Source organism: Chenopodium quinoa, unplaced genomic scaffold, assembly GCF_001683475.1.
Source record: "Chenopodium quinoa cultivar QQ74 unplaced genomic scaffold, ASM168347v1, whole genome shotgun sequence".
NCBI lineage: Eukaryota > Viridiplantae > Streptophyta > Magnoliopsida > Caryophyllales > Amaranthaceae > Chenopodium > Chenopodium quinoa.
In genome coordinates this window covers 4,448,451-4,471,406 of record NW_018744239.1, presented here as the reverse complement: position 1 = coordinate 4,471,406, position 22,956 = coordinate 4,448,451, and the positions used below count along the sequence as shown (strand labels likewise).

The 22,956-nt window shown below is 35.2% G+C and overlaps 1 protein-coding gene across 1 annotated transcript; it reads right to left on the bottom strand.

Moving 5' to 3' along the window:
• Positions 1-2,755: 2,755 nt before the first annotated feature.
• LOC110694232 lies at positions 2,756-5,434 on the bottom strand. Its single transcript, XM_021871409.1, has 5 exons — positions 5,358-5,434; positions 5,051-5,136; positions 3,402-3,580; positions 3,025-3,145; positions 2,756-2,899 (listed from the first exon to the last, which is right to left on the bottom strand). Exons 2-5 carry the CDS (start codon positions 5,075-5,077, stop codon positions 2,822-2,824), a joined length of 405 nt encoding a protein of 134 aa, XP_021727101.1. The 5' UTR covers positions 5,078-5,136; positions 5,358-5,434; the 3' UTR covers positions 2,756-2,821.
• Between the last annotated feature and the right edge of the window lie 17,522 nt (positions 5,435-22,956).

Here is a 22,956-nt window from a genome sequence, read left to right as displayed (position 1 = left end):
ACAGAAGTACGATGTTCTTAAGTATTGGGAATCTCAAAGTAGTGTGTACCCCATATTAGCTGTTATGGCTAGGGATGTTTTGGCCATTCCTATTACATCGGTAGCCTCAGAGTCTTCTTTTAGCATGGGTGGTCATATTTTAAACAAGTATAGGAGTGCGCTTTTGCCTAAGAATGTTGAGGCGTTGGTGACCACACAAAATTGGTTACGTGGTTATGATTGTGATATTGAAGAAGACGTCCTTGAAATTGGTAAAGAAGTGATAGATGAAAGTTTTGCATCTAATTAAGAAGACATGGATGTTGTATTGTAGTGAACTAGTGATGCTTAATATATATTGTGTTGCTTCATTGCTAAAATGTTTTAATCTCATAGAACAAGTATTAATAGTTTTAGTCACATTACATATTGATATGTTGTTCCTTTTTTTATCTCGAGTTATTGGTTATTATTTATGTCCCGCTAAATATTCATCTTGACCTGCAACCGACTCACTTCGTAAATGATCTGCATCGACCCACACTGACCCACCCAATAACCACTCCTAGTAGTAAGTAGTTTGTAAACGGTTCGATTTATAAGGATTCGGTTCATAAACAGTTCGGTTTATAAATGGTTCGGTTTATAAACGGTTCGATTTATAAACGGTTCGGTTTGTAAACGGTTCGGTTTGTAAACGGTTCGGTTTGTAAACGGTTCGGTTTATAACGGTTCGGTTTATAACGGTTTTTATGCCAGTTTAAACGGTTTCGGGTTAGAAACGGTTCGGTTTATTTTCGGTTCGGTTTCCTTTCCAGTTCGGTTTAGATTTGGTTCGGTTCTAAAACGGTTTAACATTACTCGGATCGGTTCGGTTTCGGGTTTACTAAAATGCGGTTCGGGTCGGTTTTCGGTTTCAAAAAATCGGTTTTTAATCGGTTCGGTTCTCATTCGGATCGGTTTGAATCGGTTCGGTTTCACCGGTTCGGTTCGGTTTTTGACAGTGCTAACTATGAGCTATTGTAACCAATGTGTTGCCGAGAATAAGGGTCTTATGTTATGGTTCCGCGTGCTACGGCCGCGGCACTCCAATGGTGGTGATTGTTGTTGGTTAATACTGTTTTCGGTGTTTTTTTTTACATGGTAATTTGGTTTGCGTATAATGTGTTTTATAAGAAATTGTAATCATAAATAATGTTATTTGAAAGTTGTTTAAAAGCTTGTTTTAGAAAATAATATTAAGATAATTTATAATGAGCAAGCTTTGACGAGGCTCCATTTTTTAGTCATGCTGAGCGTAGCAATTTCGAGGTTTCAAGCTTCACAGCCGAAGTTGTTTGCTCCTTAGCCGAGGCAAACAACGTTGAAGCTTCAAGTTCCATAGCGAGATGGCTGAAGCCGAAGCCTGAAGATACATAGCCGAGGTTAGTAATTCTGAAGCTGTTAGTTGTATGCCATGGTAGTAGGTTTAAATTTCGTTGCTGATGTTTGCCGAAAATTTTTCAGTTCATCACTGTCAATTGCCGAGGCCAGCCGAAGCTACTCTGAGCCGCTGAAACCAAAGTTTAATTCAATTTTTTTAGAGAAATAATCTAAGAAAGTAGTTTATATGGTGATTGCGTTACAATTATTACCTTTGTTTGATTTTGTATTAAAATTATTTTTGAAACAATGTAAGAAATTAATATATGTTGTTAGGTATTGCCGAAGATTCTGGCCGTAGGGTATGGCCGACACTTCAACTGCCAAAATTAATTTTGAGTTGTTGAAAGCAAAATGTTGTTGAGATAAAGTAAAAAACAACTATAATTATAATTTACTATAATTATCAAGTTTTATACATTCAAAATAAACATCATAGTAGTATTTTTTTTCTAGTGACTAACATCTGGATTATCTGCAGTGTTTTCTAAGAACATTTACTATTGTACGTGTTCTTAGAAAACTCATTAGAAATTGTGATTCTCCGACATTGCAATGCTGGAGCAAAACATTTTTAAAACAATTGTTTGTTTAGAGACATAAATTTAAACAGCTAAAAGGAAAGGCAACTTATAAAGCAAAGGAAATCTATGGGAGAAGAATGGATTCCCAAGCACTCTGATTCGTCTTACACCCCAAATTCTGGTTATATCACTGTTGTGAATCCTTTTGGGCAACTTCATCTCCTTCATTTTCACTCTGCTCTTGTGTTGTGAAACGGAGGTTTTTTTGCAGCTTTACTTTGATCACAATCCAAGCTACTCTTTGTGTCTCCTATGGGTCCTGGAGTTATTGGAGAATGCTTGGTTCCACTCATGCGAGTACGACATAGTTCTGTTCATTCAGCAGTTGAAATTTTTGGAGTGTTGGTAGTTTCAGGTGTATGTGTAGTTGAATGTTTGAGAGGCTTATTTGTCAAGTTGTTGATAGCAACTCCACGACCTTCATCAGCTACAATACCTGTGGATAGGAATATATGTATATAAATTGTCATGAATGAATTTTTAATATTCTAGAGGGATTATTTATTTTAATACAAAATATATGGTAAAATAGTTACCTTTTGATGACAATGGGACCTTTTGGAATTTTATTTCTGAAATTTTCTCTTTTCCTTTGTCTTTTGCTTGTGAGTCTGGTTTTTCATTGTTTATAGTTCCAACATTTTCTCCTATTATACTAACTGTGGCACTTCCTTGATGTTTTGTTAGTGTAAATTCTTCATTCTTATTCAAGTCTGAATATTCAATATCATCACTTCTTGCAGCAGTTGGTTTTATTTGATCTTTTTTAGGATACATCTTCAGCAGTTTCAATAGTTTTGAGTGACCATTCCAATACGCCACTTGAACCAAGGGAATTAGATGGACCGAGCTTGAAGAAAGTGATTTTTTTTGCGGAGCTTTTCTTCAATTGGTTGAAAGGCAACCACATCATCCTAGATAATGCATTTGAAATTAGTACATGTGTATCTTATTGAGAAAAAATATTATAAGTAGACGTTTAAAAATGATTCACATTTATATGTAAATTTAATAAAATTATGATGTAAAAGAGCCATACAAGATCTTTCATTGTTATGATTTCAGCTGTGGTTTTACCAAACAATTTTTCTATGTCATTATTGAATGATGTTAATGTTATTGAACCTGTTACATCAACTGCTTCAAATTTGAAAGCAACCCTGTACAATCCAAAAATGGTAAAGTCATTGATAGAGTTTTTATCGTATAATGTTAATTTATTAATTGTATTATTAAATTTAGTTATAAAACATAGAGTTGTACATACTATATAACTTATTTAGAGATTTTAGGTAATTAATGTTACCAATAATTGATACCTGCTAACATTATATATAGTATTTTAATATAAATTATACATCAAGGCATTGTTAAATTGTATCACTGTTTTATTTTAGAATGTGGGTTTTAACAAACCTTGAAGCTGAGACACAATTTCTGTTGTCACACACAATGCATGTAAACTGCCTTCCTTCTGGAACACTGCATTTTTTCCCACAGCAAGAATAACCCGTGTAGACAAATACATTGTCCAAAGCAGCATTTGGAATGATTGCCTGAATCCAGTGTCTTTCTTCCATTAATGCATTTGCAGCCTGTATGAATGTGTAGAAATAATATCAATATAATATGTTGTTATTTTATGTAATCACTCAACAAATTTGTACACCTTTTTTTCTTTAAGTTCTTCAACCGTTTTCATGGATTGTTCTTGGGTAGAATCTCTTATTTGTAAAACTTTCGCTTGTCTATCTTGTAGTAGCTATTTTTGTTTTCCTGTTGTTCATTTTTAGTAAAACTTTATAGCAGTATCACGTGCTAAGAATCTTTCAGAACTATACAAGATTAATCCCCCGACTAATATAGCAATATCACGTCTTCAGTACCAAGTTCTCCTAAATTACGAAGGATAGTAATTTCTTTATAGATTGCATCAATCATTGCTTGTTGAAGCAATGGATAATGCACTATGGAGATGAGCAATTTATATATTGATGCAAATAGCAGGTGATGGGATGCACCTTGGATGTGTAAGTTTATTAGCAAGGATGAGTCTTATTAAATTGTACAATGATTAATAATCATGAGCATAGACTGAGAAGAATGTCGAACCAATTTGTAGAATCTCTTATTTGTAAAACTTTCGCTTGTCTATTTAGTTGATCTAATGGATTTGATGGATCTGTCCCTTTTTTATTTGTAGAATCTCTTGTCATAGAATATTAATCCTTTAGGGTTGTGACTATATATGCTAAACTGTACTATATATTTTTAGAAATTAAATTTGATGGATTCTACAAACTTTATAGCAAAATAGACAAGCGAGAGTTTTACAATAAGAGATTCTGCCAAATCTGTGATATGAGAAGTTCAAGTTAAATTCAATGATATTGAACCAGTATTTACAAACAATGCCCAGCCTGTATGCAATGCACATAAATACAGTTCATGAAGAAACAGCTGGAAACAGTGACAGAAGTGATATGAAGAGAATATATAGTAAAAGCAACCTCTTAAACCATGATAAAAGAACAAAATATGGTGACACAATGCATTTTTCTTAGTTAAGTTGTAAAGTTTCAGCACTACATGTCTTTCAAATTAGAGCATAAAAGAGAATGGTCCTAAATTCGGAAGATCAGTCAATTGTGGTCTGATTGGGAAGACGTAAAGGCAACAAAACCCCAACGCATACAAAGTTGTCATTCAAACCAGCTGGATGCTGTTAAAGCTTACGTTTTTAATTAGAATAAAATACAGCTCTGTCAGATGACTCTGCAAAGATGTATCGAAACCACATATAAATGATGATTCAAGTAGAAAGAAAATTCATGTCAAAATGATAAACAGTTGGCTCCTTTATGGTGTAACAACACTTGTTGGAAACGACTTAAATAAACCTATGAAAATTGACTTAAGTGAAAGTTGGAAATCCACCACACACATAGTTTATAGCATTGTTATACATATAAGGATCCTACAAAGTTTTGAGAAAATTAACAGCTTAAAGAATTTGGTAGATATCATAGAGCACCTTAATATAGATAAAGATCAATGAAACATACATTGAATGCGAGAAGTCTCTTCATCATGGTCTACGCCATCTCCTTGCAGATTTTGCTAAGAGAAGGGGGACTTGTCACCCAACAACCTAGACAAATAAAGGCAAAGAGATTTCATAAGATTCTGTGTTACAAGAATGAGGGAAGACAAGAAAATTTAAACAAACCATGAACAACATTTCTCATATCAAGAACACATGGTAAGGGGTCAAGGTCAAAGTCAAATTAAACATCTTTTTTATTCAAAACGAAATCAACTAGATAATAAAATACTAAGCATTCTTAAAATAATGTATATAAAAGCAATAACCTTGCAATCAATCTTCCCAGGATCAACAAATGTTCCATTATTCTCCTCAATTCCTTTCTCCTGGTCCAGAGCAACCTATAACAACAAAACAAATCAACATCATAAAAACCAACAACCGAAACCCGAAAGAAAAAAAACCCCAAATCTGATATACCTTAAAACCCTTATCGGGAGGGTGATTAAATCTACAATTTTGTCCAAATTTGCAAGTACCCGTCTTCGGATCAAAGGTGCAATCAGCAGCATAAGACCTTAAAGGGTATAAATGTAATTTCTCCTCTTCTTCATCTTGTTCATTTTCTCCACCTTCCATCTTCACATCAACCTCATTACCTTTCAAAACTACACCCTCAAACTGCTGTGCAAGAAGCTCTTCCTCAGTAACTTGTTCATCCTAGTGGGTCCCAGTTGAAGAAATCCCTAATTTAATTTCATTCTGGATTTCAATAGATGAACTGATTTTTTAACAGGTTCCCATAACTTTCTCTCTCCTCTAATTTTTTTTTTAACAGAAACCCCAACAACAACACTACAAATCAATGAGCAAGAAAAACAGAACCTAGTTATAGAATAAAAATATAATATAAAGTGGGATATATAGTACCATATTAATAGCTACTATTAGGTGTGAAAAATAAATGAAAAAAAAAGCAAGTTTATTTCATCAGTGGAGATTCTCACAAGTGCCGCCTTTTCTCTATTTTTTTGTTTTCATTTCTACTTTGTTTTTTTATCTCCAAAAGTACAATCAAAACCCACCAATTTTATTATTAAAATTATTGAAAATATTTTATAAAAATTAAATTGCAATACAGTACTAAAAAACACCTCCTAATGAGTAGCGCTAAGACCCTCGATTTGCTGAAGATGGTTTTCATCCTCTGCTCCGGCCTTTCAACCTTGCTGCAGCCTCGATTTGCTGAAGATGGTTTTCAACATCTGCTCCGGCCTTTCAACCTTGCTTCTGCTGAAGCTGAAGCTGAAGCTGCTGCTGCTGAAGCTGAAACTGCTGAAGCTGCTGCTGCTGAAGCTGAAACTGCTGAAGCTGTTGCTGCTACTGCTAAAGCTGCTGCTGTTGTTGTTGCTGCTGAAGCTGCTCTTGAAGCGGCTGTTGAAGCTGCTGATGCTGCTAATGCTGCTAGTAGCACGATGAAGCTGAAGCAGCAGCTGCTGCTGTTGAAGCTGCTCTTGAAGCGGCTGTTGAAGCTGTTGATGCTGCTGAAGCTGATGTTGCTGATGCTGCTAGTAGCACGATGAAGCCACTCAGGAAGATCCATGTTGAAGAAGTTGTGCAACATCGTTTCCCCACCTTCCCACAAAACATGGAAGGGAAGCTAACTTACCATAGTAAAATGAGCAAAAAAATCGATTGCTCATTTTTCAAATGATCAAAGAAATGTTTGCTTATTTTACAAATGAGTAATTAACTATGTGCTTATTTGACAAATGAGGAAACTAATGGTTTCTCATTTTACAAATGAGCAAAGAAATGCTTGCTTATTTAGGCTCCGTTTGGTAGGGCGTAAAATATTTCACTGAAAAGTGTTTTCCCATTTTACATTGTTTGGTTTGGTGTAATACATTAAAATGTAAAACTTGTGGTGGAAAATCATTTTCCACCTTATTGAAAACTTTTTCCCCCCAATTTAGAAGGAAAACATTTTCCCTCACAATTGAATTTTCAGTTCAACCAAACAATGGAAAATGCTTAAAATGGAAAATCATTTTCCATTCAACCAAACAATGGAAAACTTTTTTGAAAATGAATTTTCCATTGTAAAATAATTTTCATGGAAAACCATTTTACATTGAAAATTTTTTACACCCTACCAAACGTACCCTTAATAAATATTTAAAGAAATATTTGCTCATTTGACAAATGAGCAACACTTTTGCTCATTTATACGAACTATATGTTCAATAAATAAATAGCCAAAGATCCGTATGATTCAATGATAGAATCAATTGCTGCAAGTTTATTTAATAGCTAATTTGTTCAACCTCATAACATTCCGATGACTAATGAAATCAATCTGATAAATAATGAGTAATGTGATTCTGTAGTTTCATTTTATTGCTTTAATTTTTTCCTCTTTCTCCTTACACTTTTGATTTGTTTGCAGGTCATAATCATTGAAAAATTTCGTTCGAAGTATATAGCCTCTTAATTATTTCAAGTGAAGTAAATACTATTGAATTTGTCAAACAAATTGGTAAAAAAAAAAAAAAAGGTTGAAGAAAGCTAGTGTTGCAACTTAAGAAAGCTAGTTTTCAATGATATGATCATAGTAGCATCCCCAAGGGAAAGCAATCTAAGAGCATTCACGGTAGAGAAGACTGAAGTTGATATGCTTTTTATTGGTTACTATTTTGATGTTATTTGCAATTTGTGTCCTTGTCTGCATATAGACAAGTAGACTTTCGGAAGAATCACATTTTGGCAATTGTATAATGGGGAAGGAGGGTATATAAGGAGGTTGGGCAATTGTTATGATGTTTTTAGGATTTGAATAGAACGGTATTAGTATTAGTTTTTATGATGCTCTCAATGACACAAATATGTTTATGTTAATCTTATTCTTATAACCTTTGGTATGTTAATGTAATGGTAAACATTTTCTAAAAGTTGACCTTTCTTCATTGATATTTACAAAAAATTACAAGTTATAAAATTGCAAAACAATTCTTTGCTCATTTATCAAATGAGTAAACTATTTAATGCTCATTTGTCAAATGAGCAAATAATTCTTGCTCATTTTGTCAAAAATTAATATTTATTCGTTACTAATTTGTCAAAAATGAGCAAATAATTTGTCAAAATGAGCAATTAATTTTTGCTCATTTGTCAAATGAGCAAAAAAATTCAACGCACCTTTGTCAAATGAGCAAACTATTTAATGCTCATTTGTCAAATGAGCAAATGATTCTTGCTCATTTTTTCAAATTAATGCTCATTTGTGAGTGTGTTTGAATGTTTTAAATACGTTAGCTTACTAGCTCAAGGGTAGAACATTGTGCAAATGCACAAAAGATGTGGGTTCGAATCCCACGTAGGTTCATTTATGTAATGTGGAGACACAAATTTGTATGAAAGTTTAATTATAACAAAGGTTATATAGTTATAAATCATTTCAAACCATTTTTTTTGCTCAAATAATTTAGTACAAATTTGATTTTTTTTTTAATTAATTTTGTTTATAGAGATAGCCTATGTAGGAATTGAACCTACATCCCCTATGCATTTGCATAATGCTCTACCAATTGAGCTAATAGTTTTATCATATGTTTTAAATCATTTTCTATGTTATAAATTTTTAATCAGCTCATTTGATAAATCAACAAAGAATTGTTTGCTCATTTGATAAAATGAACAAATAATTGTTGCTCATTTGATAAATGAGCAAAGATTTGTTTGCTCGTCTGATAAATGAGCAAAGAATTATGTGCTCATTTGATAAATGAGCAAAGAAATTTTTGCTCATTTTGTATATGGACAATGAATTTGTGCTCATTTGACAAAATGAACAAAGAATTGTTGCTCATTTATCAAATGAGCAAAGAATTGTTTGCTCGTTTGATAAATGAATAAAGAATTGTTTGCTTGTTTGATTAATGAAAAAAGAATCGTTTGCTTATTTGATAAATGAACAAAGAATTGTTTGCTCATTTTAACAAAATGAACAAAGAATTGTTTCTCATTTGATAAATGAACAAAGAATTGTTTGCTTATTTGATAAATGAGGAAAGAATTATTTGCTCATTTGATAGATGAGCAAAGAATTGTTTGCTCGTATGATAAATAAGCAAAGAATTGTTTGCTCATTTGATAAATGAGCAAAGAATTGTTTGCTCATTTGATAAATGAGCAAAGAATTGTTTGGATCATTTGATATATGACCTAGGAATTGGTTCTTGAAGAGCTTACACCTGAAACTACACTCAATTAGCGTAAATTACAAAACTACGAGTAATTATTAAGGAAAATCTTAATGTACACCTGAAAATGGAATACATCCTAGCTATTAATAAGGTATCATAATCTATGTGTACTCTAACGAGAAATTACCTCGACAGTAATGAATATTGAACAACGATATAGTTACTCTTACATAACCAAGGAATTGACTCAAAAGTAACCATAGCTCAACACTAACCAAAAAATAGTAATAACACCATTTCTTTATCACCCACTTGATGCTAGCTTCAGCTATCTTGCAAAATTTCGGATATATATACATATTTCGGATATTTTAATTAAGCAAAAATTATAATTCTTAATTATTTACCTAAGAGTTTCGGATTTTCTAAGTGAAGAAAATCAGATTTTCTTAGTTAATTTAATTTATTATTAACTAGTTTAAAACCCTTGCCATGCACGGTTTCACAGTAGTATTTCGTTATTTATTTTTAGAAAGTTACATACAAAACATAATTATTGGAAGTTAAAAAGAAACAAAAAAAAAAACTTTTTAAAAAATATTCATATGATATACCATGTATCTCAATAAATATTTATCATCTCTATGATTTGAAATTATATCAACACATGACACAAAATTGTACACACCAACATGAATCTATGTCATTCAATTCCTCAAGAACAGTATTGTAAATAAAATTAATTTTGTATGCATGCTGAGTTGGCCTATATTCTCCAATTGCTTGGCCTACCAAAAATCTTGACATTGAATAAATTCTTCCGTCATGAAGAGCATGTACAAACCTATACAACAAAGCTATTTTTCACCCTAAAACATTAACCCAAATAAAAAGTATTTTCAATCAATTAGTTTAAGAAATACTGCAAAATTGAATAAAAATAAATGATATTACCTTAAAATAATTTATATGTTACTTTTTCATCCATAACAACCAATTCAACACTATAATGATCTTGTGGTTTGTAGAAATTAGGAGTAGTTCAAAGACGAATCACTTTTATTCTAATACTCCATGTTTCTTTTGTTGGATTTATTTCTTGAACAAAATCATACTTGTGTCATTTGAGATGCAAGAAAATAGTGGAATATTATTGTGAAAATAAGTATGATTGCTATGAACGTAATAAATATGTTAATATGAATAGTAAATATATAAAGCCATACATTACATAATATTTCAAAGTGTAACAAACTTCTTTTAATTTAGACGACAAAATTATTCAAGAGCAGTTCAGAAGCGATGTCATTAGTTTAGAGGTGTGAAATACTTGTATTGAGAACTTAGATCTCTTAAACGATGATTGTAGGTGCCAAATGACTATTATTATCTAAGCCATATATTATGTAATATTATCTCAAAGTAGTACATAGTAACAAATTTTTTTTTTTTTTTTGTTTTTATAATTATCAAAAGTTTTTTATTTTTTAATAATATAAGAGATATTGTGGGAAAATTTTCTTTGTTGATAACTGAAAGAAGATTAAGATAACCAATTTATCTCTTATATTGTAACAAATTTTTGTAGAAGATAACTAAAAAATTAAAAAAAAAAAACTTTAAACAAAAAAATTGGGCGGAAATTTTTTTAATGAGAGGGTGACACGTGTACTATTGGGATAATGGTGGTGATTACTTTAGTATGTAGTATTGATTGATTGATTTTTTTTCTAATTAATTATTTTCTACAAAATATATTATTTACACAATCATTTTTATTCGTTAAAATCTAGCAAAACAATTCCTAAAAAATAATAAGGGGGTCTGAAAATATGAAGATGGAAAGCTCAATCTTTTTGGCCACCATTTGGGATTTTTGGGCAATTTATTGTGGTAGTTTTGTATTTTAATTATCTTCCTTAAATTCCCTTATTTCCTTAATTCCTATTTTCCATCTCACTAAGATTTGATCATATACAATGTATTTGCCTTAAAACTTTCTTGATTATTCCCCAAGCAAAGCCTACTTACCATTTAATATTTCATGATCAAACACGTACCTTAATTCTTTATTTCTTAATCACCATAAACTAGATTTTCCTAATTTCTTAAACTCTCTTTTCCAAATAATTTCTTAAACTAAAATTTACGATATTTCTTCCTACATTTCTTACCTTAGTTCTTGCATGCTCTAGGCTATAATACCCCATGCATCAAAGCAAAAAACTTTCACCAAAACTCTCTAATTTCTCTCTTCTTTCCACTACTAGAAATAGGCTGTTTTCCGACGGACTTCAATTCCGTTGGAAAATTCATTTTTTCAGACAGAATTTTTGTCTGTCAGAAAAGTCCGCCAGAAAAGATTGGTTGCGACGGAAAAACCCTCGAAAATATTCCGACGGATTTATTTCCCCTCGGAATTTACTGCTCCTAACAGAAATTTCCGTAGGAAGCTATAAATTCCTAGGGATACAAATCCGTCGGAACATAGAAATTCCTACGGATTTTAAATCCGTAGGAAAGTTCTGACGGAATTTTAAACCGTTCCGATGGATTTATGATTTTTTTTTTTAAAAAAAAAACCTAAAACCTAAAAAAATCGGATCCCACCCTTTTATTCTCATTTCTCTCTCTTCTGTTCTCCTCTTCTCTCTCCTCTCTGCTCCTTCTTCTATTTTTGGTCCTCCTTTATTCCTCCATCCCCTTTCTCCTTCTTCTCTTTCCATTTTCCTTCTTTTCTTTCCTTTCTCCTTCTTTTCTTTCCTTTCTCTTTCCTTTGTCCTTTCTCCTTCTCCTTCCCCTTCATTTCTCTCTCCTCCGTCTCAAGCAACACCACCGCCCAAGCAACAGTGGTTATGCTTAACCAACACCACCGCCAAATTCGACCAAATTTGATTATTTTGAAGGTTTTTTAGGCAAAATTCGACCATTAAAAGCCTAGATCTAGACTTTTCATGGTCGAATTTGGCCTTGGAAAACCATTTGTATGATGAAATTCAAGCCCATTTCAACTTAAGGTATGTTTTATAATTTAATTTTGTGATTTTGTGATTTTTTTTCTTCGTTTTTGTAAAAAAAAAATTGGGTTTTAAGTTGTGTGTGCGTGTGTGATGTGTGGGTTGGTGGTGGGTGACGATTTGTGAAGGTTGTGGGTGGTTTCGTGGGTTAGAGTTGGTTACGGTTTTGGTTTCGGGTAGATCTGGGTGGTTTCGAGTTTGCTGGGGAAGTTTCAGGTGGTTTTGGCTATTTTTGGTTGGTTTCGGGTTTGGGTGGGGAATGGTGGTTTCGGTGGTGGTTGGGGAGGGTGATGGTGGTTTCGGTTCAGTGGTAGCTGGTGGTGTGGGGAGGCGTGGGAGGGTCTGGGCTCTTTTTTTTTAATTTTTTTTTATTGAGTTTTCCGATGGAAAATTCCGTCGGAAAATTCCTCTTCCGACGGAATATTTAGTCGACATATACCTTATATCGACGGAAAATGTTCCGTCGAAATTCCGTCGGCAGACGCCGTCGCATTTCACTTTGTAGGTAGATAAGACTTTGGACTTTGTATGACCGAGCCTTTCCTCAAGGATAGTCTTTCAATATAAAGATACTAATTTGGGAGTGTACACACTTAGGAGAGGAATTAGGATTTTAAAAGAGGAATTGATTTATTAATCACTATTGTTGATTTATTGAGTTATTGAAATTATTTTGAGAAGTTAAGAATTGCTTTTGAATTATGAGTTTGGAATTATTTGAATTGATTTTAAAAGTATGTTTGCTAATAAAATTGAGTTTACTGATTCAATTTGTATTATGTATTTGTTTTGATTCGCCCTGTTTACCTTAATGGTAAGAAGCGTTGACTTTTTCAAGTGGAGTCATGAATGACCATTTGGGAGTCCCGCAATTTGCTTTACCTAGCTAGTTTAGGGAATGTTGATTTTGTTTTTGTCTTTATTTTGAGTACACATAACAATGGTTACTATTTTTATTATTTGAGTTTGAGTTTCTGCTGCAAAATTTTAGGATTAAGTAAGTAGTTTGAATAGCCTTGCGTAATTAAGCGGCCGTAATACGCCTAAGTCTATCTCTATGGTATAATTATACGTATTGTACTAGTATTTCCGTAGAGGGAGATTTGGGGTACAGTGTTACATACAATTTTATTTTCTTGGAAATATATTCTCTATCATGCTTAATATTGTGCATAATAACTTTTATCATCATTGGAAAGTGATACAAAAGTCGTATGATGATTAAATAATTAAAAAATTCTTATTAATTATTTTATGAAGTATTATAAAGATGATTCTCAGTGATATATTTGTCCATAGAACAACTAATGGTCGTGAGATATTTAATATTAGGTTGGAAATTGCAATACGAAGACTTAGGTAATTAAGTTATTGTTTCTTACTATCTACTAATTATATTCCTTTGATCTTCATTCTCTAATGTACTTCGAATGTAAATATTACTAGTACAGTGCTCCCGACGGGTTACAAATTACAATGTTAATTTTATATTTAGATTATTTAATACAATATTTATTAAAAAGTACTCCCTCCGTTTCATAATGTTAGTCTCATATGGAATCAATCATATAAAATAAGAAAAGAAGAATATTTGGAAGCTAACATTAAAGTACAAATAATTCATAATTAGTTTACCTTATTTAAGTTTTTTGATTTTTTTTTTTTTTTTTGGAAAAACACAAGTCATAATGCATAATAAGGTAGAGATTTCCTTACTTAGAGTCATGTCATCAATCCACAACCAATTAATTCCAAAAAAATAAGTTAAAAATGGAACATATTCAATATGGGTAGTTCTTTTTAAAACGCCTAAAATAGTATATGGGACTAACATTATGAAACGGAGGGAGTATGTATGTATTAGTGGATTCCATTATATTAACAAATGCCATCATTACGTTGTTATATATATACATGCAATAACAGCCTATCCAAATATTATTGAATGTGTCGATTAATATTGTACCTACTTTAAGTTATTTCCCATAATGTGGAGTTAAGTTTAAAAGAAGTGACAGATTTATTTATAAAAATCGTACCATTATAGAATGTTCAAAACACTCTTAGAAAAAAGTCTCAATATGTAGGTAGCTATTTTTTTGCTTACTTGATGATTAAATGAACTATAATTAGCCAAATGCTCAAGTAAAAATACCTTAAATCTATCTTGCACTCGGGTAGTCAGGTGTATATATATAACAATATCTAAGATTTTGAAACATATATATATATATATATATATATATATATATATATATATAAACATATATATTTGATTTTGAAGTACTAAATATTAAATGTACACAAATCGTATACAAATAATAATAATAAAAAAAATATACATAAACATTTTCCATAAATAAAAAATATACAAGGAAATCAAGATGCTCGGCGACTCCCGGAAGACTATTGTACATCCTATAAGATCCAAACCAAAGTATAATACACATACGTGTAATAACTTTGATAACAAAATATATATATAAAAAACAAAAAAGAAACATAACAGAATCCAGAAAAAAGAAAGGCTAATCGGAATGAAAGCTAGAAATGGAGTCAGTCTGGATGCAACAAATGTCTGGTAAGACACTCCAGGAAACACCAGCTACTCCGCTGGATAACCAAGGATCGCCTAAGCTCGATCCTCGATAGACAGCAGATTCGGACGTAGCATCCGGATCGGAGGATCCGCAGGAACCAAAGGTTCTTCGAACGAAAATTTCCAAACAACGCGCTCGCCCAAGAACCACCCGTCTGTCCGGTGAAGCACGGAAAGTCCCTGATACAGTACCCAAACACGGCAGCGAACAACGCCTGCCCGGACAACCTCAAGAACCTTAACGATCAAGCCCTAAGGGAAAAGATCGACCTACAAAATACAACTTTATGTCAAAAATAAATGCAACTGAAGAAAAAGACATATGTTGTAAAAAACTATACTCACCAACGCACGTGTCGCCGAAAGAATCCTCTGGCGGAAGTCGCCGGCTACAGTAGCCCGTTTCTTCTTTATTACAGCCAAACGATGGTCGATAGGGAAACGAGTCGGTCCGAGTATCCTCGGGGCTAAGAAAGGCAAGTACGAATACCCGCAGGCCTAAAAAGAAAAAAAAATAACGTGATAAAAAGAACCATAAGAAGAAACAAAAAAAATATAAAAAATGAACACGTACCTCAAGGATATGGTCGTGCCATGAAATGGAGATCCGGTCACCTCAGTAGCTGCCACAGAATCCATCACCCGGGTCGCCTTTCCTATAGCAGTAAGCATACGGGCATACGACACCTCCGCCCAACTCAAGTTACCCGACTGCCCCAGGTAACTGAGGCAAATAAATAACCCAATGGCAAAACGCTCTCCCCGATCACTATGAATAGTGACGGAAAGAACGTCAACAATGTATATTCGAGCCAGCTGCTCAGAGTACACTACCAGTCAACCTCATCAGCCGACAACTCATTGACAAGAACCGAGTACGGGCAAGACTACGCATACACATGGAGGGTCACCGCAAGACGACCCTCCACGAGATCACGCAGTCTCTCGTCTAACCTCTTCACGTTCTCCATAACCACAAGCTCACCTCCAAAAGGAAAACTTGTGATCATAGAGAAATCGTTAGGGGTAACCTTCATCTCTCCCCACGGGAAGTGAAATGTGTTGGTGGAATCCCATCAAAACTCCAACAACCCACGAAGGAAAGCAAGTGATGCAGGCTGACTGGATAGATCCCAAAGGGCTGCCAGTTGGGGACCAATCCCCGAAAGCTCTATCACCTCCTTCACTACCTCGGGCAAGCTCTCAAAACGACCTCTCAGGTCATCCAAGCCGTAAGCTCACTCTAAAAAAGAAATTCGGTTATGACAGGTCTCGAGAAGAAACAAAAAAGAGAACAGAAAATAAAAACGCAAAGAAACTCACGATGCCACGCCAACCTCGAACCGACACGTGGTGGTCCGGGTCCAATCTAAGGACCTGTTGATCCTAGTTGGGAGGAGCCTTCCAAACCACCTTTTCGTGACGACGTCGCTCAGCACTAACGCGTCGCTCTCGACTTTCCTCGCGGGGACGTGTCAACCTCTTTCGAGGGCGAACCGCCTCGTCTGGAACCGGTCCTCCTAGAACCTCCTCAGCATCGACGAACGGGGGAGAGTCCATGCTATAATCGATGAATTTATTAAAAGAAAAAAATTACACAATGAAGTACAATATAATCCTAAATCCATTTTGGCAGCATAACGGCTGCCAAAAGGGAAAAATACCAAGTCGAATTCCACCCAATACTTGGGGGCCACGACACCTGCAATTGAACTCAATAAACGGGGGCTTAGACACCCACAAGGCCAACCTATACCAGTTCAACTAACAATTCTAAAGAATATTTCTATAAATCTTGGGAATTAACTGTTTATAGATGAATAAAAACATAATTATCATCTATTAAACAAGTATTTTGAAACATGAAAATGGCAAAAAATAAAAAATAAAATGCATTTCACGCCATTTATTGAAGTCAAAAATTTTTGAAACATGATTCATGAAAGTAATTGTAGGCATAGCACTATAATTCACTTCATAATCAACAAGAATGACCAAGTGAACAAGCAAGAAACAGCAAATTCGAACCAAAAATAAAAAAAAATATACAAAGAACGAACTTGAACAAAGGCATGCTCATACAAGGTACAATACTTAACTATTTTCAAGAAATTTGTGGCAAAACACTCATTAAACATAGCATAACAACATGGAACAAACAATTTCGAGAATAGTGGACCCAATAAAAAACCACCAAATTCAAAATTTTGGGTTCTTCGATTCGATTTTCCCCAATTTTAACCAAAAAAATGGGTTAAAACAACAAAAAGCTTACATCGAATTTTGGCAAATATGAATAGGGGACGAGATCTACTTCCTTTAGCTTCGAAAAGTGACGAAAACCGAGCTTTGTAGAGAAAGGAAGAGTTTAAAATGGCGAAGGAAGAAGAAGAAAGGGCGAAATGAAAATCGCGCCCAGCGATTTCTTTTTTGCTGATTTAAATGTCGCTCGCAACTCTGTAAGTTGCACGTGATAGCCCAGCGCAACTCAGACATTTGCGCGCTCCTGGCCAGCGCAACCCACTGAGTTGTGCGCAGATACTTGTCACTTAAAAGACCGGTACTCGGATTTTAATCCGGTTTGAATTGTTTCTAACGGTTTTGTGCGTTGTTAGACGTAATAACGTGCGAGTCATCAAAATTCTTTTAAATTGCTTAGCATTTTGTAGTTTATTTTCTTCTTTGATAGTCTTTTGCATCATCCGGCATGCACACCGTGCTTTGTGCCTGCCCCAAGCATACGTTTTGGATGTTTTCGTAAAGCGTCTTAAAATATCACGTAGTGGTGCTTTACGTAAGAGCTCCGATTCACAATTTGGCATTTTCCTATACTGCCCTTTTACAAATGTAGAGTTTTTGGTATTTTTGTTGTACATAACAAAAATACAGCATATCATATAGCGTAAAATTGTATGGCGTATGTGCTGCGTAAATCTGCACTAGCAACGTGATCTGCCTCCCGTTTGAAAACGGTAGAACTTCTGTTACTGTCATCAGGCGTTAGCTTACAAGTCGACAGGTGCGCCAAACCATCAGGGTCAAACGCCCTCCGTTGGAAGCATATACGGTTAGCTAGGAAGCACTCTAGCTTCACCTGAAAATTAGGGTGCCCGACCACCCCCTGAATAAAGAGCGGCCCCAACTGAAGCCGCACCTATTTGACACGTTCCCCCAATCCTGAGATGCGTGTTTTCATCTTGTGGACAAAACTGCTGAGAAAGTCGCCGATTTTCTTCTCTCTCATTGGATTTGGATATATGCCTCCAGTCCTGAGACATGTATTTCTATCTTGTGGACATCGAGTATTTGTTTTGGTAGCGAATGTCAATCTTTTTTTCAAGTAATGGGCTACGAATGCCAAAACACACCTCATTTTAGCATCTTTTACTTTGTTAAAATCATAGACTAAAGTTTCAATGACAGATCGAGGGACTTTAAACCGCCGATGACATATTGAGAGGGTATCATCCTCTTTACTCTTTTTAAACTCGTTATCTTCTTATAACATGACATCACCTAGGGTAGCCTTTACTTGTAAAAGCGTTCTATATTAGCAAAGGGTCAATCTAGATTCTTTAGCACACCAAAACTAGAAAATACCTTTTCTGGTCTTAGCAGCTACTTGTCTTGAACATTTAGCGAATCGAGTATAGTTTTGACATTCTCAACAGTACTGAAAGATTCCTTATCTTTAAGGAACTTCGCAGAATGAGTCTTGGATTTATTTCCTTGACTACTTTGATCATCGTCTATCCTAGACACGATCAAAGTGGGGGCTAACTATAGACATCTACTTTTGGTCCCCTGTTCCGACCGGAAGTGCTATGACGAAAAATAAAACCATCTTTGTGTTGGATCAACGTGAAGAATACTTATGGATTGCTGATTAAGGCTTAAAGACATAAAACAACTAACTTGACCTAATACGAAATGAACTAAAGCTAACTAAATCAAAGCCCGTCAGTAATTAGGCCTTATCCCGAGGTTAAACCTAATTTTGAAGGATTTAGAGGTGCCTAGGTTAAAACCCGAGGCTGCCGTAGGAAAACCGCGCGCAACTCAAGGAGTCGCGCTGGCCTGGCGCGCGCAACCCACAAGATTGCGCGTGACGTCCAGCACAATCTCCAATGGAACACTCGCGAAAGATTCAGAATTTTATAAAATGCTTAATCAAATCTTACCATAGAGCCACGCGCAAGACAATTACTTGCACGCAATAGTCGCGCGCGACCTTTTAAGATGCGCGCGCCACCTGCTGCAGCCGAATGTTTAAAACCCCAAATTCATCCATTCCCTATAAAATAGGGGTTCCATACGAAGCTTTAAACACACAGAAATGAACCCGATAGTCAGCATAAACCTTGTAATCTTATGCACTAATCATTCCCCTTGTCCTAAACACTCACCCCTTTAATCATTTGTTCTAACGGTGGAGGTTCCCGAACAAGAAGGAGTCCATAAGTGTTCTAAACGAAGATCTAGCAAGGAAAAGTGGTAAAATCCCGAGCACTTAGATAAATCACCTTTTCTTTTCTTGTTAAAATAACTTTTAATCAATTAATAAGTGTTGCTTGATCACTTTAACTAAACTTTAATAAACTAATTTGACATAGTATTCTTTCGTTAAACAAGACTAGAATTGGACAAATTAATTGATTGTTTTATCACTTAAGCCAAGGCGAATCTTGTTTACTTTTTGTTCTTTCACGAATTTGAATAAATAAGAATAACGACTTTTGCAATGTAATTCCTACATGATTAATGCTTGTAAATAAAATCAACTAACTTAGTTTTAGTATCACGTTGCATATATTGTTTGGTAATGAAATTGTGAAAAAAGGAAGAGCTAGTAGATACCGCACTTGAGCTAGAATAGCAATTCTTCCATAAAAGGAACGTTATCTTAGTACCCTCGCTCCCGAACTCATTTCTGGTCCACGTAGACCAATTTAGGCATGGGTAAACTTATGATTCATGCTAAATATCCCTTGAACTCTACTTGGGAGAAAGGCATGAACGAGGTTTATGAGTTTTCCTAAAACTCATTGGCGACTCATTACTAGTTTCTTATAAAAAAAAAAAAGCATAATGATAGGATCAACTCTATTTCAAGGTCCCCCAAACAGTCAGAAATTCAAATCCTAACACGCCTTAAAATCGTGTAAAGTCCTAGGATTTTAAAGGTCCATGGGCATAGAGGAGAAGGATCCCTAACGACGGGCACACCCTCCTCACACCTTGTTGATTCTGTTGTCCCTGGCCCCGTTGGTTATTGCTTCAATTGCTGTTGTTACGACCTCCTTACTGACCATTTCCACCATTCCCATTGTTATTACCCCCAAGGCATGGTCTCTTGTCATATCCTTGATGGTTCGATGAGCTCTCACCATTCCCCTTCCTCTTATGCCTCTCCTTGACCTTCTACTCACGTTTCAAAATCCTTTCGATATTGCAAGCTCTATCATAGGCCTCCTTATAGGTAGCAGCAATACCAGCCCCAATCACCTTCTTTTGGATCCTAAAAGTCAATCCATCTTCAAACTTTTGAGCCTTGGATCTCTCATTAGGCACTACATTAGGACAAAACCTAGCATACTCATTAAATTTCTCAGCATACTCCTGCAGACTCATACCAGCAATTTGGTTAAACCTACTAAACTCGCTGTACTTCTGTTTCTTGATATGATCAGGAAAGAAACAAACCCTGATTGCTTTCTTAAAAGCCTCCCAGTTAAATTTTTGTTAAGCTCTTATAGTGGCTCCTTCATTTTCCAACCAAATATCAGCAGCCTCGCGTAAATAGAAAGTAGCTTGATCCACCTTCTAAGCATCAGGGGTACCAGCAGCAGTAAAAATCTTGATAAAGTCACGTACCTAGTTCTCAACCAACATGGGATCTTCCTTCCCTGTGAATAGTGGAGGTTTCAATGCAGCAAGTTTCTTAGCCATGGCAGCTTGAGGGTCGTTGTCATTGTTGTTGTTGTTGTTCAGTTGGTTTTGCAACAACATTCCAAGGTTCTGGCTCATTTGCTCAAGAGCCCCCAACCTAGCAACAAGTTGTTCGGGAGTCTCAGCTATTTGTGCAATTCTTCTCCTACGAGACCTAGTGTAAACGTTGTAATTTTGCATACACAATTTGCACAATTTCAACACTGGTGTTACCACCATACACATTTTAACACGATTTATTTAGATCGTGTAAATTGCAATTATAATTAACAACCACATTCTTTCATTTAACACATCATTAGTACATATAGACAAGAATTAAGCAATTTATTAAATCTCAATAATATTTATAGAGTCGGCCAATTTCCAAACCAAATAATGCATCAGCTTAGCATTAGACTATAAATTGCTTATGGCTTTTATAAATCCACATAATCTAACCAATTTATCACTTACTTTACCAAAGTAAACGGATAAATTATACTCTTATGGGGAAATCAACGTGAATATCATAGTACAAAAACTCAAGAAATGGAATTAAAATCACAAAATTAACGATGAAGAAATCAATACATAACGTGGCAAGGTGGCATCTACTTCAGTATTGCGCACATTATGGACCAATGGATATGTAAATGAAAGAACTTAAACAAATTTGACCATTATACTCACTGTATAGTACTTTACAATGCCTTTATAATTATAGCTTGCAATATTAATGTAATATAGTATGATATGTAAAATAAGATAAAATATTTTAAAGATCATTATAGTAGATTGAAAACTAATAGAGTTTCAAGTATCATTACTTATTCAGAATAAACGTATCTATTTCGGTAAAAACAATGGGACCTTTGGCAAGTCCTTCGGATAATTGGAGTAGAAGTCCAATTCAAGTGATGACCGAATTGAGGATTTCCTGCACAGCTGAACAAACGTAAGCTGGCCTCGGGGGTTGTGCCGAGGAAGGCCCCTCCGATGCCGAAGTCAGTACGAGTATAAAAAGAAGAGAGAATAGTTGTGCAAGAGTGTTTGTTGCTTGAGGCAATATGAGTGAATGAATATAATGAATGAGATAATTAAGCTTTTATACCTTTGTCCAAATGAATGGAGTGGGCTTGTGGAGTCAAATGGGCTGACCATTTGACTCGGCTTCCTTAACTGACCTGACATATGGGCCGGATTGTTGGACCTTGCCATTTGGGATTTATTTATTTTCATTTATGGACTGGGCCCAAATATAGTTATTTTGACCCAAAACAACTTGCCCCTAGACCCGATTCGTGAGGATAACAGGTCGGGTTTTCCGATTTTTGAGAAATTTGGAGGGAAGTAAATGAAAATAATTTTGAATTAGGAGAAGTTGGGTGGTTATTATCACTAATAACCGTTAACTTGAGAGTGATTGGAAGTTATGAAGAAGTGGAGTAGATTAGAGGGCATTAATTGGGGGAGAATACGAATAGGTACTAAGTAAAGTGGAATTAAGGGGGGTAATTAGTGGCACGAACCTCGAAAAACTTGTTTCCAGAGGACGTTTAAGCCACTCATTCTTTAATTCTTGCTCACTTTACTCAAATTTGCACAAATAATCACGCATTTCGCCCAGCTTTCCTCTGTACCCGAATATATTTCGCACTTAAACCCAACAGTTTGAGGCTTTTGGACGAAATTCGTTGCTCCGACCGCAGAGATCACCAAATTCTGCATCTAACCAAGGTAATTTTTTATAAGATTCCCTCAGATTTCTTTTATTTTAAAGCTTCCCTTTTTTTCCGTCTTCTCGAACTTCTACTCAACTGGAAAATGGCCGGCGACCGCGGAAAGGAGCCAGCCAGGCCCAAATCAAGTGCCGAGGAGGAAGAAGAAGAGGTGCCGCAGCTAATTCTGAGGCGGAATCGCCCTTTGGCGATGATGCCACCTCACAGTGGCCAAAACCCTAATGCTAGGGTCGCGCCGGCCGCTACTTTGAGTGGCGCTGCCTTGAGGATAATGCCTTTTTCCAGCTTTCCACCTAGAGGTTCAGTTGAGGCCACTATCTCTGGCCGAAGCGGGGCTTCGACATCCAGACCGCTGACTCCCGAAGAACGGGAGTGGACCGAAGTCAGGGAGAACGAGGGCATTATGAATGTTGCGCCCTATTCTTGCTGGATTG